The sequence below is a fragment of the Rhinichthys klamathensis genome, unplaced genomic scaffold (assembly GCF_029890125.1).
Source record: "Rhinichthys klamathensis goyatoka isolate OS25496 unplaced genomic scaffold, OSU_Roscu_1.1 h1tg000003l_1, whole genome shotgun sequence".
NCBI classification, from domain to species: Eukaryota; Metazoa; Chordata; class Actinopteri; order Cypriniformes; family Leuciscidae; genus Rhinichthys; species Rhinichthys klamathensis.
Window position 1 is genome coordinate 5,940,125 of NW_026606556.1, and position 12,817 is coordinate 5,952,941.

At 40.0% G+C, this 12,817-nt stretch overlaps 1 protein-coding gene across 1 annotated transcript in view; it reads left to right on the plus strand.

Moving 5' to 3' along the window:
• Positions 1-3,691: 3,691 nt before the first annotated feature.
• prkn (parkin RBR E3 ubiquitin protein ligase) overlaps positions 3,692-12,817 on the plus strand; it is a 233,418-nt gene continuing 224,292 nt past the window's right edge. Inside the window, exon 1 of the mRNA XM_056250233.1 lies at positions 3,692-3,841. Coding sequence (XP_056106208.1) covers positions 3,736-3,841 — 106 coding nt within the window. The 5' untranslated portion in view covers positions 3,692-3,735. The remainder of the gene's footprint in view (positions 3,842-12,817) is intronic.

Genomic DNA, 12,817 nt, shown 5'->3' on the forward strand with positions numbered 1-12,817 from the left:
AGTTTAGTCTGAAGAGTCTGAAACCTTCTAATCATTTTCTTCTAATCATTCTCATTGGAGTGTCAACACTAAATCTGGTTCAAAAACAACTCTATCTCTTTCTCTATGATACGGCTTTTCCACAGGGGTTGGTGCCAGAGCCAGTGCCTAATTTGTAACCGAGCTGCATTTTTCCACACAAAAAAAACTTGGATAAGTTCCAAATCCTGGTTCCGAACCAGCCCCCAAAACATTGAGAAGAAGTGTAGTATTTTTAGTTTTGTCAGCAAGAGAAAATAACTGATAATTCTATTCTCCTTACTAATATGACTTTGAGCCATTGATTTTCTGTACCCTTTTTCTCTCTTGCCAGTAACTGAACCTGAAACCAGAAGAACTGAAGCTGGTAGTGTTGTTAAATGAGGGTTCTGGCTTTAAGGTCAAGTCTAACATTTGGTAAAATTCTCAAAAACCTACAACAACCATGCTAGGCTGCCTCCCATCGATGAACTGAGATACCGAGTCAACTCTCTGGTCAGGCATAGGTGTTCTTCGGTGAGAGAGGAGGATCATATAGACCATCTCACGTGGTCTGATGGAAAATGGGGGTATAGTGTGAAAGTGCCATTACATTGTAAGTGAATCTTGATTAAGGTCTAGCAGCACATGTAAGTGTGTATGTGGTGTGTAGTGGTGGTTAAGGCCGCTTCATCCCTGCAACGAGTGAGCCATGAGCCATCACTATTGTGCCCTTGAGAAAGGCACTTAACCCCAGGTTGCTCCAGGGGAATTGTCCCTGTAATAAGTTCATGTGCTGTTCTATGGTGACATTGCGTGAAAGTGACGGAAACAAATTCTGCAGGCTCTGGTCGTGAGGCAATAAATACAGATTCTAATCTGTTTTATATAGTAGTGTCACAATGAGAGCTGTAGCTAAACAAGCTGCTGGCAGTCGTGAGAAATCATGGCCAAAGGAGGTACAAAAGAGAGCAATAAAACAACAAATAAGTCGTTAAATGTTTCCGGCATTTCGCATTTTTATGTCTTGTTTATTATTATAGTATTTTTTTTTTCTTTCTTTCCTGAACTCTGTCATTTAAATAAGATTTGACATTAACAGCTTCCTGGCCAACAGTCCTCATTGTGCAAATTTATGTAACCTTTTTAATTGACAGGCATAGAAAATAACAGTTCTGAGAAGGGCAATTGTTCCACACAAAGCCAACATTTAGAAGAAATGCCTTCATATTTAAACAGGAATGCTGAAAATAATGTGTTCAAATACTTTTGGGAAGAGTTCAGAACTCGCAATTAGGCTACGTCATGCTGTGATAGTCATTTTGTCCAGAATTTTTTTTTTCTTTCTTAAATTTACAAACAAAGAAAGGTTTTTCTTTAGCACTAGTGCAAAAAATGATGTCCTTTAGGTGTGAAATTGATGCTCTATCAATGTATTTTATAATTTTCTGCACCCGAAATTATGAGAAATGTAGATTTGTTGACCAAAGCTCACAAATCGGAGCAATTAGTTGTACAAATACAGTCTCAATTATAAATACAATTAATCCAACATGACTTGAAGGCAGCAATAATCATTCGCATGCGATAGACTACAAACTGAAAAGATTCATGATTGTTTCCTCAGAAGTGCAACTGTTAGCTATCTCGCATAGACTAAAATGTTTACCTGATGAACACAAGATCAAATTAACTTCTATTGTTCTTTAAGTTATCGTTTTTGTTTTGTTTTTTTGTTTTATAGTAATCAGCTATTCCTGGAAAATGAAACATCTAAAAAGGAGTCTGTCCCTTGAGGGAAAAGGAAAAATATTATAATCTGTCATCTAGCTCATTAATATGCAAATTGAATCCTGTTTAGTCAGTCATTTTACCATGCGAGTAAGGTTGTTATATGCCACATCATATTTGTAGAGATGTAAAAAACATAACATTGATGCCTTTTCAATTTGAATATTAATAAGGTTTAAATCATTTGCTGCTCTTCCAGATTTAACAGGTTCTTGGATTTATTAAAGTGTACACAACAAACATCTTCGTAAGATAGATCTTCAAACAGGGCAAGCAATCCTGGGACAGACCAAATCCTATTTGGAAGAGTTAAATGGCTCTGTCTTTGAACTGAATAATGCATTGACAGTGCAAATCAAAATATGCACTGAATTTTAGAGTGAAAGACCAAGTAAACCAAAAGCCACTCGTACAAGTGCAGCAAATACACAACACTTTTACAATATGAGAACCTCAAAAGGTCAATATTGAACTTCACAATTTCCATGAAACAGTCTAATTTGGGCTTGCAGATTTAGGTAACCACTAAACTGTTCAGATATTCTTGGATGTTGATCCAAATGGGATCTGTGATTTTGACACGGGTAACTGCTAAACAATATTGGTATACAGTTGAAGACACTGCCATGTAAGTTTGCAGAAATAAAATATTTTAACTTGTGTGATGGTGAAACAATTTGGAAGGGAGTGTGCACCCAATTCAGCTGGCTTTATAATATTATGTAGATTGTAAACATCTCAAAAGTAAGACCACAAGATATAACATAAAACTAGTAGAGGTACATTTATTTCATAACTCACAATTGTTCGAGAAGAACCACTCATTAATCATTAAAACTCATCTGACCAACGAGTTATTTTTATTGACTGTTAAGATGAAACTCGGTTACAAATAGTCAAAAGGTGAAGAAACAGGAGGATTATTCCCAGGTCAGTATTGCCTGGTGACGGGAAACAGGCGAAAGAACAAAACATAAATCCATTTCACACTTTTTTAAGCCCTCCAAAAAACAATCGGGCACTGGTATAACATCTAGAATTAATATAGGGCCTTATGAAATACCTGCAATATGCTATACCTGCAGGAAAATTATTTTGTTAGAATTCAATAAATAAATAATGGCTAAAATAATAATAATAATAATAATTACAAAAAATATAATATTTATCTCTGTCCCACATTCTGCCTGCAACTGTGTTGATAATAAAACTTAAGAAGTGACACAATTTGGAGTCGGTCATCAGCTTGGCAGGAAGACAAGAACATATCTATCCATATATCTATCTATTCTCATTTTTTAACACAATATTGTCAAACTTCTTTTTGCTTTTATTTATGGGAAATATGATGTAGTGTAGGCAAAATCTATAACACTGTAATCAGTATTTAAAATGTATTTACTTTGTAAATTTGTATTTAATTTTATGTTAGCAGCTAGAAAATAACAAGAAACTAAAAAACAAATCATGGTTTTAAACTGTATTTAGACACATTTTGGCAAAGATTGGGAACCTTGTTAATAAAATAAACTAAAGCTCATATGAGGTGAATAAACAACATTTTGTGACAGTTTGTAAAAAAAATTATTATAATAATCTGCTCAATTATACTGGCAATTGTATGATTTTATGAACAGAATCGTTCCATATTTGTGTTACCTAATTTTATATGCACCTGCTACGATCATCACCATCAACCTCAAATAAACCACTTGCAAAGAACACGCTGGTCCAATAACTTCCTCTGACGTTTATCGAACCAGGAAATGTAGTTTTTCTACCGCTCACGTCTTTAGCACTGTTACCAGTCAGACCCACCTGAATTTGAACTAATCATGTTGTATATGAATCAAATTTAGAGAAATTCAGAGAACGTGTCATTCGTCATCTCCTACGCTAATTATTTCCCCTCCGCTGCAGAGCGGGCTCTCATGGACTACATTTCCCATGATCCCGTGCTGCTTTGCTCTGTTAGCGCACGCGACATGTCAACAAACACCAAAGTCACACACTGGAGTGAATCTGGGCTGTAACAGATATCACAGCATGATCGGTAAGCCCATATTTATTAACAGCTACCTATGGCTGTCCGTAGGCTATAATAACTATGCCTTTATTTCCATTTGAAACAGATTTCAGACGGGTGATGTTTTGTCATGATGTTGACATTGGGCTACCTTTAAATGACAGCTCACTGCGCTCTTAAAATAATCAACATAACACAACATAATTGTTTAATAAAGAAGTGTGAGGCATAATCATATAAAATGTTGTTATACTTAAAATTACGCGAATTCAAAGAAATGTAAAGGAGAGTGTTGACAACATGGACAGTGAGTGTTTCACCAACAAGATCTACTACTACTAATATGAGGCTTGTTGACTTTTTACCTTTTTTTTAATTCAGGGTAAGTTTTGGTAGTCTGCATTTATTTGCAGACACCTTAAAATATTTATGAAATATATTACAAACCAATTCAAGAAACAGCAAAAATGACTAGGTAACAAACAGAAATATCCAATATTTGTTTTCATCTTTAATGTGATTAATAAATTGTATAAATGTATAGCATTTAAATACATAACACTTGCTCCAACAAAAATGTGACCGTATACAGTAGGCTACCTGATATTTATATAGCCTAAAGAACACATTTCAGCCATTTAATTAAAAAATCCACCTTGTGTAGTTGACTGAGTATATGTCGGTGTGATTTTATTGTGTGCACCTGTTTACCCAACAGCTGTTAAAAATGATGATTCTAAAATTTGGATTTAGAGGACATAATTAAAAAAGAAGAGCTTTAGAAGTATATGTTTGAAACATACAAAGAGAGCACAATAATTACAGAGAGCTGTATGACCTTTAAGAAAACTTTCCTGTGTGACACAAAGACACGAATGCATGCATTTAATACTTGTTTGGAGGAAATCATATTTGCAGTCTTCTTAGATAGAATACCATTATTTACTTATCTGAGATTAATGTTTGTTTTTCATCTATAGGCCTATCGTTTTTTAAATAATTATTTTATTGTGTCAGTAAGCATACTTTATTTTTTTACTTTTTAATATTTTATCAGTTCTTTATAGAAATCAAAGGAATTTCATGAACAGTCATTTTGAACACAAATGAAGATCTTTTTGATGAAATCTAAGAGCTTCCCATTGACAGCTACGCAACTGACATTTTGATGCTTAAAAAAAGTAATAAAGAGATCGTAAAACTAATCCATATGAATTGACCGGTTTATTATTAAGGGAGCGCACTTCGCGCGCATTCAGTCATGCCAAACCATGCACTCAGTTGCTTTTATGTTAAATGAACATTTGTGAATGTTAATGCGTTAATAACAAATAATTTATCGGGAGCATTTATGCTGATGTGTAGTGCATGGTGGCGACACGTAGGCTAACTTGAAAGTAGGCTATTTCATGGAGGTAGGCTACAGAAAAAAAATCTATTCATACTTTTTTGCGGGCGGGAGTGGGACAAAACATAAATGTTGTGGGCGGGAGCGGGAGAAGGTAACATATTTTTGCGGGCGGGAGCGAATGAACCTCATTGGTTTGCGCAGTCTCTAGTTGGAGCATTTTTAATTACTCGCACTTGCTTCTCGCCTCCCTCTGCCATTGTATGCTACCACGACAAAGCACGTTCGCGACAAATGACGTCAGAAAAGCTTCAGTAGGCTACATTATAATCGGTTATGGTCTATTACTGAACCGTTACCGAATCGTCCTCGTCTGCATGAGGTTTATTCTCGTGTTACGCATCACGTTTGAGCTTCAGCAAGAACCAATGAGGTTTATTCTCGTGTTACGCATCACGTTTGAGCTTCAGCAAGAACCAATGAGGTTTATTTTCGTGTTACGCATCACGTTTGAGCTTCAGCAAGAACCAATGAGGTTTATTCTCGTGTTACACAGCACGTTTGAGCTTCAGCAAGAACCAATGAGGTTTATTCTCATGTTACGCAGCACGTTTGAGCTTCAGCAAGAACCAATGAGGTTTATTCTCATGTTACGCAGCACGTTTGAGCTTCAGCAAGAACCAATGAGGTTTATTCTCATGTTACGCAGCACGTTTGAGCTTCAGCAAGAACCAATGAGGTTTATTCTCATGTTACGCAGCACGTTTGAGCTTCAGCAAGAACCAATGAGGTTTATTCTCATGTTACGCAGCACGTTTGAGCTTCAGCAAGAACCAATGAGGTTCATTCTAGTGTTACGCAGCACGTTTGAGCTTCGGCAAGAACCAATGAGGTTTATTCTCATGTTACGCAGCACGTTTGAGCTTCAGCAAGAACCAATGAGGTTCATTCTAGTGTTACGCAGCACGTTTGAGCTTCGGCAAGAACCAATGAGGTTTATTCTCGTGTTACGCAGCACGTTTGAGCTTCTGCAAGAACCAATGAGGTTTATTCTCGTGTTACACAGCACGTTTGAGCTTCTGCAAGAACCAATGAGGTTTATTCTAGTGTTACGCAGCACGTTTGAGCTTCGGCAAGAACCAATGAGGTTTATTCTCATGTTACGCAGCACGTTTGAGCTTCGGCAAGAACCAATGAGGTTTATTCTCATGTTACGCAGCACGTTTGAGCTTCTGCAAGAACCAATGAGGTTTATTCTCATGTTACGCAGCACGTTTGAGCTTCTGCAAGAACCAATGAGGTTTATTTTCGTGTTACACAGCACGTTTGAGCTTCGGCAAGAACCAATAAGGTTCATTCTCATGTTACGCAGCACATTTGAGCTTCTGCAAGAACCAATGAGGTTTATTCTCGTGTTACACAGCACGTTTGAGCTTCTGCAAGAACCAATGAGGTTTATTCTCGTGTTACACAGCACGTTTGAGCTTCAGCAAGAACCAATGAGGTTTATTCTCGTGTTACGCAGCACGTTTGAGCTTCGGCAAGAACCAATAAGGTTCATTCTCATGTTACGCAGCACGTTTGAGCTTCGGCAAGAACCAATGAGGTTTATTCTCGTGTTACACAGCACGTTTGAGCTTCAGCAAGAACCAATGAGGTTTATTCTCGTGTTACACAGCACGTTTGAGCTTCGGCAAGAACCAATGTGGATCATTCTCGTGTTACGCAGCACGTTTGAGCTTCAGCAAGAACCAATGAGGTTTATTCTCGTGTTACGCATCACGTTTGAGCTTCAGCAAGAACCAATGAGGTTTATTCTCGTGTTACGCATCACGTTTGAGCTTCTGCAAGAACCAATGAGGTTTATTTTCGTGTTACACAGCACGTTTGAGCTTCGGCAAGAACCAATAAGGTTCATTCTCATGTTACGCATCACGTTTGAGCTTCAGCAAGAACCAATGTGGATCATTCTCGTGTTACGCATCACGTTTGAGCTTCAGCAAGAACCAATGAGGTTTATTCTTGTGTTACGCAGCACGTTTGAGCTTCAGCAAGAACCAATGAGGTTTATTCTCGTGTTACGCATCACGTTTGAGCTTCGGCAAGAACCAATGTGGATCATTCTCGTGTTACGCATCACGTTTGAGCTTCAGCAAGAACCAATGAGGTTTATTCTCGTGTTACGCATCACGTTTGAGCTTCGGCAAGAACCAATAAGGTTCATTCTGGTGTTACGCAGCACGTTTGAGATTCGGCAAGAACCAATAAGGTTCATTCTCGTGTTACGCATCACGTTTGAGCTTCTGCAAGAACCAATGAGGTTTATTTTCGTGTTACACAGCACGTTTGAGCTTCGGCAAGAACCAATAAGGTTCATTCTGGTGTTACGCAGCACGTTTGAGATTCGGCAAGAACCAATAAGGTTCATTCTCGTGTTACGCATCACGTTTGAGCTTCAGCAAGAACCAATGAGGTTTATTCTCGTGTTACGCATCACGTTTGAGCTTCTGCAAGAACCAATGAGGTTTATTCTGGTGTTACGCAGCACGTTTGAGATTCGGCAAGAACCAATAAGGTTCATTCTCGTGTTACGCAGCACGTTTGAGATTCGGCAAGAACCAATAAGGTTCATTCTCGTGTTACGCAGCACGTTTGAGATTCGGCAAGAACCAATAAGGTTCATTCTGGTGTTACGCAGCACGTTTGAGATTCGGCAAGAACCAATAAGGTTCATTCTCGTGTTACGCATCACGTTTGAGCTTCAGCAAGAACCAATGAGGTTTATTTTCGTGTTACGCAGCACATTTGAGCTTCTGCAAGAACCAATGAGGTTTATTCTCGTGTTACACAGCACGTTTGAGCTTCAGCAAGAACCAATGAGGTTTATTCTGGTGTTACGCAGCACGTTTGAGATTCGGCAAGAACCAATGAGGTTCATTCGTATGTTACGCATCACGTTTGAGCCTCAGCAAGAACCAATGAGGTTTATTCTCGTGTTACGCAGCACGTTTGAGCTTCAGCAAGAACCAATGAGGTTCATTCTAGTGTTACGCATCACGTTTGAGCTTCTGCAAGAACCAATGAGGTTTATTTTCGTGTTACGCAGCACATTTGAGCTTCTGCAAGAACCAATGAGGTTTATTCTCGTGTTACGCATCACGTTTGAGCTTCTGCAAGAACCAATGAGGTTTATTTTCGTGTTACGCAGCACATTTGAGCTTCTGCAAGAACCAATGAGGTTTATTCTCGTGTTACACAGCACGTTTGAGCTTCTGCAAGAACCAATGAGGTTTATTCTCGTGTTACACAGCACGTTTGAGCTTCAGCAAGAACCAATGAGGTTTATTCTGGTGTTACGCAGCACGTTTGAGCTTCAGCAAGAACCAATAAGGTTCATTCTCGTGTTACGCATCACGTTTGAGCTTCAGCAAGAACCAATAAGGTTCATTCTCGTGTTACACAGCACGTTTGAGCTTCTGCAAGAACCAATGAGGTTTATTCTCGTGTTACACAGCACGTTTGAGCTTCAGCAAGAACCAATGAGGTTTATTCTCGTGTTACACAGCACGTTTGAGCTTCAGCAAGAACCAATAAGGTTCATTCTCGTGTTACGCATCACGTTTGAGCTTCAGCAAGAACCAATGAGGTTTATTCTCGTGTTACGCATCACGTTTGAGCTTCTGCAAGAACCAATGAGGTTTATTTTCGTGTTACGCAGCACATTTGAGCTTCTGCAAGAACCAATGAGGTTTATTCTGGTGTTACGCAGCACGTTTGAGATTCGGCAAGAACCAATGAGGTTCATTCGTATGTTACGCATCACGTTTGAGCCTCAGCAAGAACCAATGAGGTTTATTCTCGTGTTACGCAGCACGTTTGAGCTTCAGCAAGAACCAATGAGGTTTATTCTCGTGTTACACAGCACGTTTGAGCTTCAGCAAGAACCAATGAGGTTTATTCTGGTGTTACGCAGCACGTTTGAGATTCGGCAAGAACCAATGAGGTTCATTCGTATGTTACGCATCACGTTTGAGCCTCAGCAAGAACCAATGAGGTTTATTCTCGTGTTACGCAGCACGTTTGAGCTTCAGCAAGAACCAATGAGGTTCATTCTAGTGTTACGCATCACGTTTGAGCTTCTGCAAGAACCAATGAGGTTTATTTTCGTGTTACGCAGCACATTTGAGCTTCTGCAAGAACCAATGAGGTTTATTCTCGTGTTACGCATCACGTTTGAGCTTCTGCAAGAACCAATGAGGTTTATTTTCGTGTTACGCAGCACATTTGAGCTTCTGCAAGAACCAATGAGGTTTATTTTCGTGTTACGCAGCACATTTGAGCTTCTGCAAGAACCAATGAGGTTTATTCTCGTGTTACACAGCACGTTTGAGCTTCTGCAAGAACCAATGAGGTTTATTCTCGTGTTACACAGCACGTTTGAGCTTCAGCAAGAACCAATGAGGTTTATTCTGGTGTTACGCAGCACGTTTGAGATTCGGCAAGAACCAATGAGGTTCATTCGTATGTTACGCATCACGTTTGAGCCTCAGCAAGAACCAATGAGGTTTATTCTCGTGTTACGCAGCACGTTTGAGCTTCAGCAAGAACCAATGAGGTTCATTCTAGTGTTACGCATCACGTTTGAGCTTCTGCAAGAACCAATGAGGTTTATTTTCGTGTTACGCATCACGTTTGAGCTTCGGCAAGAACCAATAAGGTTCATTCTGGTGTTACGCAGCACGTTTGAGATTCGGCAAGAACCAATAAGGTTCATTCTCGTGTTACGCATCACGTTTGAGCTTCTGCAAGAACCAATGAGGTTTATTTTCGTGTTACACAGCACGTTTGAGCTTCGGCAAGAACCAATAAGGTTCATTCTGGTGTTACGCAGCACGTTTGAGATTCGGCAAGAACCAATAAGGTTCATTCTCGTGTTACGCATCACGTTTGAGCTTCAGCAAGAACCAATGAGGTTTATTCTCGTGTTACGCATCACGTTTGAGCTTCTGCAAGAACCAATGAGGTTTATTCTGGTGTTACGCAGCACGTTTGAGATTCGGCAAGAACCAATAAGGTTCATTCTCGTGTTACGCAGCACGTTTGAGATTCGGCAAGAACCAATAAGGTTCATTCTCGTGTTACGCAGCACGTTTGAGATTCTGCAAGAACCAATAAGGTTCATTCTGGTGTTACGCAGCACGTTTGAGATTCGGCAAGAACCAATAAGGTTCATTCTCGTGTTACGCATCACGTTTGAGCTTCAGCAAGAACCAATGAGGTTTATTTTCGTGTTACGCAGCACATTTGAGCTTCTGCAAGAACCAATGAGGTTTATTCTCGTGTTACACAGCACGTTTGAGCTTCAGCAAGAACCAATGAGGTTTATTCTAGTGTTACACAGCACGTTTGAGCTTCTGCAAGAACCAATGAGGTTTATTTTCGTGTTACGCAGCACATTTGAGCTTCTGCAAGAACCAATGAGGTTTATTCTCGTGTTACGCATCACGTTTGAGCTTCTGCAAGAACCAATGAGGTTTATTCTCGTGTTACGCAGCACGTTTGAGATTCGGCAAGAACCAATGAGGTTCATTCGTATGTTACGCATCACGTTTGAGCCTCAGCAAGAACCAATGAGGTTTATTCTCGTGTTACGCAGCACGTTTGAGCTTCAGCAAGAACCAATGAGGTTCATTCTAGTGTTACGCATCACGTTTGAGCTTCTGCAAGAACCAATGAGGTTTATTTTCGTGTTACGCAGCACATTTGAGCTTCTGCAAGAACCAATGAGGTTTATTCTCGTGTTACGCATCACGTTTGAGCTTCTGCAAGAACCAATGAGGTTTATTCTCGTGTTACACAGCACGTTTGAGCTTCTGCAAGAACCAATGAGGTTTATTCTCGTGTTACACAGCACGTTTGAGCTTCAGCAAGAACCAATGAGGTTTATTCTGGTGTTACGCAGCACGTTTGAGCTTCAGCAAGAACCAATAAGGTTCATTCTCGTGTTACGCATCACGTTTGAGCTTCAGCAAGAACCAATAAGGTTCATTCTCGTGTTACACAGCACGTTTGAGCTTCTGCAAGAACCAATGAGGTTTATTCTCGTGTTACACAGCACGTTTGAGCTTCAGCAAGAACCAATGAGGTTTATTCTCGTGTTACACAGCACGTTTGAGCTTCAGCAAGAACCAATAAGGTTCATTCTCGTGTTACGCATCACGTTTGAGCTTCAGCAAGAACCAATGAGGTTTATTCTCGTGTTACGCATCACGTTTGAGCTTCTGCAAGAACCAATGAGGTTTATTTTCGTGTTACGCAGCACATTTGAGCTTCTGCAAGAACCAATGAGGTTTATTCTCGTGTTACACAGCACGTTTGAGCTTCAGCAAGAACCAATGAGGTTTATTCTGGTGTTACGCAGCACGTTTGAGATTCGGCAAGAACCAATGAGGTTCATTCGTATGTTACGCATCACGTTTGAGCCTCAGCAAGAACCAATGAGGTTTATTCTCGTGTTACGCAGCACGTTTGAGCTTCAGCAAGAACCAATGAGGTTTATTCTCGTGTTACACAGCACGTTTGAGCTTCAGCAAGAACCAATGAGGTTTATTCTGGTGTTACGCAGCACGTTTGAGATTCGGCAAGAACCAATGAGGTTCATTCGTATGTTACGCATCACGTTTGAGCCTCAGCAAGAACCAATGAGGTTTATTCTCGTGTTACGCAGCACGTTTGAGCTTCAGCAAGAACCAATGAGGTTCATTCTAGTGTTACGCATCACGTTTGAGCTTCTGCAAGAACCAATGAGGTTTATTTTCGTGTTACGCAGCACATTTGAGCTTCTGCAAGAACCAATGAGGTTTATTCTCGTGTTACGCATCACGTTTGAGCTTCTGCAAGAACCAATGAGGTTTATTTTCGTGTTACGCAGCACATTTGAGCTTCTGCAAGAACCAATGAGGTTTATTCTCGTGTTACACAGCACGTTTGAGCTTCTGCAAGAACCAATGAGGTTTATTCTCGTGTTACACAGCACGTTTGAGCTTCAGCAAGAACCAATGAGGTTTATTCTGGTGTTACGCAGCACGTTTGAGATTCGGCAAGAACCAATGAGGTTCATTCGTATGTTACGCATCACGTTTGAGCCTCAGCAAGAACCAATGAGGTTTATTCTCGTGTTACGCAGCACGTTTGAGCTTCAGCAAGAACCAATGAGGTTCATTCTAGTGTTACGCATCACGTTTGAGCTTCTGCAAGAACCAATGAGGTTTATTTTCGTGTTACGCAGCACATTTGAGCTTCTGCAAGAACCAATGAGGTTTATTCTCGTGTTACGCATCACGTTTGAGCTTCTGCAAGAACCAATGAGGTTTATTTTCGTGTTACGCAGCACATTTGAGCTTCTGCAAGAACCAATGAGGTTTATTCTCGTGTTACACAGCACGTTTGAGCTTCTGCAAGAACCAATGAGGTTTATTCTCGTGTTACACAGCACGTTTGAGCTTCAGCAAGAACCAATGAGGTTTATTCTGGTGTTACGCAGCACGTTTGAGCTTCAGCAAGAACCAATAAGGTTCATTCTCGTGTTACGCATCACGTTTGAGCTTCAGCAAGAACCAATGAGGTTTATTCTCGTGTTACGCATCACGTTTGAG